The following is a 9813-nucleotide window of genomic DNA, read 5'->3' as shown; positions in this document are numbered from 1 at the left end:
TCCCAAATACACGGTTATGATTGGTTGAGAATTTGGTAGTCTCATTTAAGAAGGTAATTTAATTGGCTGCAAAATTTATCCACTAATAATTTCAATAAATTTTCAGCTCTTTCAATCGGCTCTCTTACAAGTCACCGAAGCAAACACAATATGAAAGGCAGTAAGCAACGTGAATACCCATCTCGTCGAGAAGACAACACATGGTTAACAACAAAATTTGAATTATCAATCCAACATTAAAATAATACAGTCATTGTATATAATTATGCAAAAATATCTGAAACTGCGTTTGAACAACGATTAACTATTAACTTCAAATAAATTCTGCTTACCTAAATAAACAAATAACGAACTTCTAACGTGCGAAAACTTTTATCCGATTAAGTATAGTGAAAATAATTACATTTGAAGTATCAGGTAAATTGCACAGTTTAACTAGTAATGCCGACTTCTTTGAAATGAAAAGGCGTAATTTTAGAATTTCATGGGCTACTTTAAATACTTCAGTAGTTTTAAGTTTTTAGTTAAATAAAAAAAGGATATGATTCTTGCGATTTGGCAGCTTTATAAACTGAAGAAATATGTCTGTAATTTATGCATAAGTGCACTTCGACGGTCCTGCATGGAAAGTCGTTACTTTCTGATCCATTAACTTAAGAATAACTCGTGCTTCCATCAACTTCCGCTACTTATGCAATGGAGAAGATTTACTGCTGGTGCACTGTAGGGGCGGTATAGAGGCAGAGGGAGCTGTACCCTTCTGGAGTTGTTCACAATTGATGGTGGCCAACTTGTGTTGCATCTGTGACAGTCTGTTCCTATACCGAGTGACTAATGCGTCTTCATAGTCTCCACTGCCTGTTCTGTTGTGCTCACTCGTGTGCCCACCACTTCCACTCGCACCAACAGTAGGTGACCGTTTCACCCCTTTCACAGAGGGACCTTGACCTCCTTTATCTCTGTTGTCCAGGTGCCCTTGTTGACCCTTATGACCCCGTTGTGCGCGACTGACGGTTGCACTATGATCTTCATTTCCGCTATCGGACGTTGCTGGTACCCAAAAACCAGCAGGAGAGGGCTGTTGTGCTTTGGCAGAATGCAGTTGGTCATGATTGGAACTGTGGTTATTGTTGATTGCACTTTGAGGCACTGCTCCTCCTTTCGTGTATGTGGCTCGAGAAGTGTTGCTGAGAGCCAGTGACTCCGCCATTGAGTGTTGCTGCTGTGCTAGATGTTGCTTAGCATCTGAGGTTCCTGAACCCTGTTTGAATGTCCAAGGCCGTCCATTTCCACATATGACTCTAAATGTTATAAGAAAAATGAGATTAAATTTTTTAAAATCTAAACAATTTTGTTTATTTCAAAGATTTTCAATATCACTTCATTGCATACTCTATTGCCAATATACTACTATATTACGGTGCAGCACTTATTTCTCTAATGCACAAGGTACGCTTTGCTCATTTGCCACGATAGTAGATTGTTGGGCTGTTGTGAAAAGTAAAGTAGAATTTCAGTCATTCTTGACTCTTTGTTTCGTCATAAAAAACATGAGATAGGTTTTCATAATAATAATAATAACAAGGCGGCTCGTTAATGTGCGTTTGCACATGATGTTCCGACCCGAGCTCATCTACATTTTTGACTTAATTGTCAACCAAATGAAGAGATAACAAAAATAGATGTTTGAATTTTAAAAAAATGCTACATTTTAAGTTAATTAAACACACTAAATTCTGCCTCGATGAAATAGCAATCATAGGTTTCATTCATGTGACATCAATAACTCATCACAATAAGTCGTATGGCAAAGAAAAATGCATCAAAACCACGAAATTTTTGAGAAAACCCATAGTATCAAAGTCAAAAAATTCTACAGCTTTCAACGGAAGGCATTTAATACGCTAAATTATGCCTAGATGATGTGACGACTAGGATGTTTGTCATTCAAAATTTATCAATAAGACATTACAACAAGTCATTGACTATGAAAACAACAACAAAAACAGGCAAAATCCAAAAGTTCGGTAGAAAATTGAGAGAAGAAAGTGTCGAAGCTATTTAAACCATAAGCTTTTTTCTCTGAAAACTTTTTCAGCGATCCATTGAACGTCTTCACTAAGCCAATGGGAGCTATCAATATTAGGATAATGTAATACGATTTCAAAAGGAACCAAAATTACTTAAAAAAATCCAAAAATTATAAAAATTATGAAAACTCGTGCACCGAAGTCAAAAAAACCAATAGTTAGAAGACAAAACCGCTAACTAGATAAACTGTTGCTGATGTAGAAAAAAGCAGTTCTGTCCTTACAGAGACTGACTTACAATCCACGAAAATAAGCTTAAGATTGATTTATGTTCAAAAAAATAAAAAAATATTTTTAAAGTCTTAACAGCCATTAAACTCAAAAGCTTTCATAGGAAATCAATGAATACGCTCAACTATGCCACGATGTGAATACAAGGATGTTTATGATGCCTAGGTAATCAATAAGACATCCCAATATGTCTTATGACTATGAAAAAAACAACAAATACAGACAAAAACCAAAATTTCTTTAGAAAAATGGGAGAAGAAAGTGTTGAAGCCATTTAAACCATATTATTTTTTCTCAGAAAGTTTTATCTATGATCCTTTGAACGTCTTCACTGAAGGAAGATGTAGCCATCAATATTAGGATGACGTGATAAGATTTCAAAATGAACCAATAAAACGAAATGTCCAAAAAATTTTTTAAAAAATTTGAAATCTTGTGGCATTGAAGACGTATAACCAATAGTTATTTGATAAAGCCGCCAATAAGATTAACTTATGTTGCAGTGGTATGAAGGAGTTCAATCCTGTTTTTACTGAGACGAACTTACAGTTCACAAAAATAAGTTTCTGATTTACTAATTTTAAAATTTCGAAAATTTATTTTCAAAGTCTTAACAGCCATTAGCTGTCCACTCACAGCACTAGATAGGTTCACTTAATGCTCATTAGCAAATCTATTGCACCTTTAGTCAACAAGTTTATGCCAAAGGATTATAAAACTTAAGTAAAACCTCAAAAAATAAATCAAAATTTCATTTGAAATTACGAAATTTGAGATACGAGTCCAAAAAAAAACATGAGCGATCCCTTCGAAACAAATTTTTTGTTCATTGGGCTTCATTTGATCGTAAAAGAGGTTTGTCATTAATGGAACTTCGATATTAAAAGTGTCTAGTAGTCTCTAGGTGACTTGAAAAAATAAAAAAAAATTGCAAAATTTTCTAAAAAAAGAGCTCCCAAACCTAATTCGAATATTTTTTATATATTAAACTTCCCTCTAAGACTAGAACTAGTCTTTATTATCTCCTTTTGTCTATTAAAAACCTAAAATTGATTTACTTTTTTGCGTGAAATCTAGTTTTGAATTAAATTTTTGGTAGAAAAAACGTTAATTCGAACGAAAATTACGGTAAAAGTGAACAAAAGTGAACCAAATATCCAGTGTTCACATGAAACTTTAAACCTCGATAACTCCTCGAAAAAAAAACGATATTCAAAAACATAGCCGGCAGATTGCCGGAATAGCTACGAAAGAATAGACTTGCGTGCCATATAATAGAGATAGAAACAGATACAGATCTAAATTGAAAAAAAAATCGACGCCGCTCAAAAAACTAGGCTAAAAACATTCAGCGATAAATTAATAAAACTTGTTAAAATTCATTCCACAGAAGCCTCTTATCAGGGACCTTTACTGCACATATGAGTTCCTTTGACCTTAAACAAATTCAATTTAAACTTAAGTTTTAAAGTGCAGAAGTCATTTTATTGAGTGAGGTAAGTCAAGTATGATCAAAATCTAATCACGCAAATAACCTAAAAACTTTCGCTAAAGCGAGTGAGAAATGACGTCACAAGCGCAAATGCCGTTAGTGAGAGGAAGAAGTCATTCAGAAAATTTGACTTTTTCAGCTTTGCTGTGTGAACAAATGTAAAACGAAAAAAGAGCGTCAGACGACGAAACAAAAAAAAAACCAAGAGCACCGCAATATAGCTACGCTCAGCTTACAGCTTCGCAGCTATAAAAATCTTTTTAATTTCGAATTCTACGCTGAACGAGCTTTTTAATGATACCACGCACATTTCTCTACGATTAATATATCGGTCGGCCAAAATTCACGGAACAAAAAAAAACCCATTTGAGTATATAGTTCCTTCCCCCACAAGTAGGGTCGGAACAATAAAATTAATAATAATAATTTTGTTTCTGCGTAATCCCAGCAGAGCAGCATTAGACTTTTAGTCAGCAGTGCATTCAAAGTTGCCTGTTCGTAGATCGGCAGTCTAAGAAAAACAGTGAAAAAAAAGACGGACCAAAAAAATTCGTCTATTCATTGATGGCTGATCTGTTATATTTTGATTTAAAATCTTTATAACTTATTGCTGCCTCTATTAGCTGATCTCAAATAACCTTCATTTAGAGTGACACACACCCATTTGACCTTAACTCTTTGAATTAAAGTAAATAAAAGTCAATTTCAAAGTGAGGAAGTCATTTTTGAGAGTGAGGTAAGTCAAGTGTGACCAAAAATTTAATCACGCGCATGAACAAAAAAACTCGCTCCAATAAGAGCGAAAAATGACGTCACACATGCAATTCAGTTGAAATTGCATGAACGAATGAACAAAAAGTGGCTGTGACGTCATATGGTCGTAACAAAAATCATGACGACGAAATAAAAAAAACATAGCAGGACAAGTCCTGACGTACAATTCAAAGAATTTTCATTGACTAAACAGAAAACTAGACCTAGAACGGACTATGAATGGATTGGAAAAACCATTTAGAAAAAAATCCGATCCAAAAAATTGAAAAAAAAAACAGTAAAAATCAAAGTGAAATTGCCGCAAGTGAACAAAAAACCACTACCGAGAAACCGAATTTTTGTTCAAACGCCGTTTTCTCACTCTACTTTAAAATTAGAGCGAAGAAAATTCACGCCGCAAAACCACTCGCTTTTTCGCTCCATTTCCTGTTTCGGCGTGACCAAAATCACTACTCCAATTTGACTTCAAAAATCATGAAAATGTGTGAACAGATCTTAAAAAAAACATAGCCGGAAGAATTCCGGAAACGACTCGAAGGAAAAAACGAACGCCCCTAACAAACATAAAACCTAGTCTACTGATTGACCACAATAACTAACATAATGCTTATCCTACTGAATAACACTTGTCACTTTAAAACAAAAAAAGAAGAACAATGAAAAAATAACTGACCAGAAAAGACCATAAAGCACGTGATAAAAATTTTACAATGAGTTGCAAAATTAAAAACAACTTTTGGCGAAAACCCGTGAAATTGGTTTAGTTTAATTTTGCTGAATCACTGCTATTTGAAACAAAAACCAAACACAGATTTCAAGTAGAATAAACGAAGGTAAAAGAAAGGAAATGAAAAAAAAAACCAAAAATATTTTCTGTAAAGAAACAAAAAAAAAATTGGCCACAAATAATGAATCAACTACCATTATGCTGAAATCAAATCATTATTTCAAAAAACTTTTATTACTACATCTGGTCAAGTGTCCACCAATCCAAATCATTGTTTATTTATATGAGTAAAAACGAAGAACGAAAAAAATAGAAAAAAAGTTAGTGTTTAAGAAAAGTTAGTGATATTTGTCATCGAAAAGTGCACTAAATATATTTCAACAAAACCTCTAAAAAAGCTCCTATCAAAAGCTAGACCACTAAAAACTAGCAAAAAGCAGACAATCAGAAGAACTCAGCAAAAATTCCAAAAAAAACACGAAAATTTGCGGAACTCTTCATAAAATTTACTCAATTATCTTTAACAAAATGATTCCAAACTGAAATCAAAATCATCAACACGCATCAAGGACAACTAATTTGGACTATAGGCATCCCCAAATGCTATAAAAAATTGAAGAACACAAAGGGCATTTAAAAAAAATTGAAAAAAAATCATAGAAAAAATTGAGCTTTTTTTTAATTTCACGGGAGCACATAGACCCAAAAAACGTTAATTGGAGCGATTTAGTACTGGAAGACTTCGAAAACAATAGGAAAGTCGAATAGGCTGAAAATTTTTTCCAAGTTTAGAAAAAAAAACGAAAAACAGCAAAAAATTAAGAAAAATAATTCAAAATTTTTCAGTTTATTGTCATTTTTCTAAACAAAAAAATCGTTTCCAACCTAAGAGAATGTAATCACTTGGTATCTAAAATCTCAGTTACTAACATGCGTCTATTCAAAGCCATTACAAAGCATTATAACAAAACAAAACGCAAAAAATTGCTAAAATTCGCCGAAAATTCAGGAAAATAGCTGCAACAACAGCAAAATGGTATAAAAATCTTATTAATGACCAAAAACTTGCGAACCACTATTAAAACAACCCTAAGCATCACACAATATCATAATCAGACCTCTAAACCAAAAAAAAATAACAAAAAAAAAACGGTTTTAAAAAGCCGCATGTGAACAAAAAAATTTCGCTCGCTTAGAGAAAATTTTTTCACACATCAATTTATCGCTCTCTCAAAAACAGCGGTATGAACAAAAACCACTCTCTTTTCGCTCCACTCTTCAATTTTGTTCAGCACAAAAACCACTCCAAATTTTTTCACGCGTTTCATTTCCCGCTTTAAAAATCACTCCAATAAAATTGATTAAAAAAAAAAAGGACTTCTCCAATACTCCTCTTCGAGTCGTAAAAAAAGACAGCGCCCCAATACAATTCAAATTCTTTGAATTGTAAAAAAACCAAGAGAAGGCCAATAATAGCCCCAGCTATCGCTGTGCGGCTATTAATAATAATAATTTTGTTTCTGCGTAATCCCAGCAGAGCAGCATTAGGCTTTTAGTCTGCAGTGCATTCAAAGTTGCCTGTTCTCAGCTGTCTTTCTTCTTATTCCCCACATCTCAAACTCTTCATTTTGTAAGCATGAATGCTCTTTTTAGTGACTATGGCCACTTTTTTTTGCGTCTGAAACGTTCACAGGGTACCATTATTGCAGTCAAGGTTGTTCAGGCTATGGTGAACTTGAAACTATGGTTTAGTAAGAGCTCATCCTCGCACACACAGCTTCACGGATGTAGGGGATCGAACGGATGTAGGGGATCGAGATAATTGGCGTGCCAATCACACCCTAACTCTCGGCTGTCACGCCAGAGCGCCTATGAATGCCAAAGTAACAGCAACCAAAAACAAGACAAAGAACCTGAAATCGAAGATCTCTTCCTGTCCTCAGCAGTAACTTATGCCAGTCTCTTGTGCTAACTGAACTCAAGTACCTGTGTGAGCTGTTGCTATTCTCCGTTCTTGTCTTGGAGTGAGATTGAATGTTGTCATCTAAATTGGATACAGAAGAGCAACTGTCGCTGTGAAGACCATTCAGGCGGTGATGGTGACCATGGCTACTTCCATTGCCTCCCCCACCCATCAGATGAACAGGGGGAATGTGCTTGGGCACTGTAGGGTTACATATATGCTTCCACTTGACCACTAATTGCCTCATTCTCCACACTGCCATCACACTACGCACTGCTCCCTTGAACCTACATTACAAAAAACATAAAACATAACCGACTAACGTCGAGCGAATTGCTCTCAAATGCATGACGAGTGGTTGCCTTCGTCAGTAGCTAGCCACGGTTTAGCGAGGCTAGCTTTAGATTAATTGAAGGTGAGCGCAGCGGGGTGCACCGCAGCGGGGGTGCAAAAGTGGATTGAGGGGACTGATGTGGAGGCGGTGGGTGGGGTGTGGGATCAATTTCTAAGAACCGTAAGTATAAGTCTCAAAACAGTTTCTGCGAATGGCATCCTTGGAGACTAGAGTGCTGAAGGGCTCTAAGAGCACTTAATGCCCACTGGGCGCTACCTGTATCACGTTTTTGAGGACAAAAAGTCAAATCGGTCGGACAAAAAATCGGTCGGAGGAAAAATCGGTCGGACAAAAAATCGGATTAATCGGTCACAAATTAATCATTACAGCACCACATTTCCTCATTGAAAATTAAATTCATTAACATCATATGTTATCGATAAAAATAAAAAAGTTATAACGGACGCACATACATAAACGACTATGGAAGTTTTAAATTTTATTCACGCCAGGGGCGAAACACAAGCAGTTCTCAGCAATTGAGAATTCCCAAAAATAAAAAGTTGAGAAAATTACTGACGGAAGAAACCATAGCCGGCAGATTGCCGAAAATAGCCGGGATAGACGCTTGTGGTCTTCCATGAATTGAAACAACTAAAGAGACTAGATAGACACATCGACCACCAGTCCTTTAATAGACCACTAGACTTTTTGGGTTAGCTTTGGACTGTTATTTTAATGAGACACATAAGCTCTATAAGGAGAAAGCCCTAATAGGGCTTTTTAAAATTAGGATATTTTCCGTTTGTGCCCCCTCAGCTTAGTGGGCGCATATTACTTGCACCCTTCAGATGCACGTGCAATATTTTTTACATAATGACTTACTATGTAATGGCACGTGCTCTGTAACTGGGGGGCGCACAAGGCTGGGGGCACAAACGGAGAAGATCACAAAATTCATATTCGAAATCAAAAACTCAAGACTCTAATAATCAAGAATTAGGGCATATATGTTTGGCACTACTTAGATGCACACTATTGACCTTCAACAAGTAAATGTTCATAAAATTTAAAGTTCCATAAGTGAGTTCAGAAGTCATTTTTTTGAGTGAGGTAAGTCATTGAAAAAGTCAATTCCAAGAAGTCAGCGTGAGACAAAACAAAAATCTGTTAGACGAAGTTAAAAAAAATTTAGGAGCACTATAACAGCCGCCTGGATTTGAGGACGCGGCTATTAAAAATTGAAACAATAAGCGACTAACGTCAGATGAATTGCTCTCGATCGACAGGCGATGGGCAATTTAATTTAGGGGGGTGTAGCTTAGTAACTTTTTATGGGTGCTTTTTATTTTATCGAACCCACAGGGGTTCGAAACCGCAACCTCCAGGATGGCAGTCTTCCATCTTATTTAATTTATAACGCTTTTGATATTTCATCACTCACAATCGCTTTTATTTTAACATCAAACTTTGTTTCAAAATGCGAGCAATTGAGATCACGTAAAAATTATGGAGCCAAGGATGAAGTAGGGTTGTGCGGGTTGGACAAGGTGCGCGCAAATCACCTGCTGGAGGAGGATGGACGGGAGGAGTGGGGGAGGGTGGTTTAAATTTTAGGATAAAGAACCGCTCTTCACACCACGGTCTTTAAAAACAGTTTCGGCCAATCCCCTACTTAGAGACAAGTAAGGCGTCAGACTCTAAGAGAGCTGCTCGGCTGCTTAATGCGCTCTGGGTGCTACCTGTTTCTGCCGTTTTTGAGGACGAAAAGTCAAACTAGTCAGACAAAAAATCAGTCAATCAAAAAAATTGACGTAATATTTTTGACGTCATATACAAATTTTGTCGCACTTATTAGACTTTTAGGCACTTGAATTCCGCTATTGACACTTACTTGTGAACGAGAGAAAATTTTGCAAAAAAAAAACAGCTAAAAATTTGCATTAAAAACAGAGCCGGTAGAAAAGGTAGCGGTGGCGTAGGTATAATGGGGGATAAGAATAGGGGGTCTGCAATTTTGATAAGGAGGGACTTATTTGAGATCAAAAAGTATCAGAAATGACCTTGTCACGGGGGGTTTGTCTGGGTGGGTGGGGGGGGGGGGGGAGGTTGGATAGGTGTGGGGCGAAGGGTAGGTTAGGTAGGTTAGAGGGCCTTAGGTGGGATCAAAAATTCTCAAAATGACCTTCCCACCTTGAATAT

General features: G+C 36.2%; 1 protein-coding gene across 1 annotated transcript in view; it reads right to left on the bottom strand.

The window, feature by feature from the left end:
- Positions 1-201: 201 nt before the first annotated feature.
- Positions 202-9813, bottom strand: part of LOC142358608 (uncharacterized) — a 591411-nt gene continuing 581799 nt past the window's right edge. Inside the window, exons 28-29 of the mRNA XM_075410050.1 lie at positions 7301-7564; positions 202-1301 (exon numbers count right to left, since the gene is read on the bottom strand). Of these exons, the coding sequence (XP_075266165.1) occupies positions 686-1301; positions 7301-7564 (880 nt within the window). The 3' untranslated portion in view covers positions 202-685. The remainder of the gene's footprint in view (positions 1302-7300; positions 7565-9813) is intronic.

Source organism: Convolutriloba macropyga, chromosome 2, assembly GCF_964194025.1.
Source record: "Convolutriloba macropyga chromosome 2, txConMacr16.3, whole genome shotgun sequence".
NCBI lineage: Eukaryota > Metazoa > Xenacoelomorpha > Acoela > Convolutidae > Convolutriloba > Convolutriloba macropyga.
Note: the sequence above shows the minus strand (reverse complement) of the source record. Positions and strands in the feature narration are given on the sequence as shown.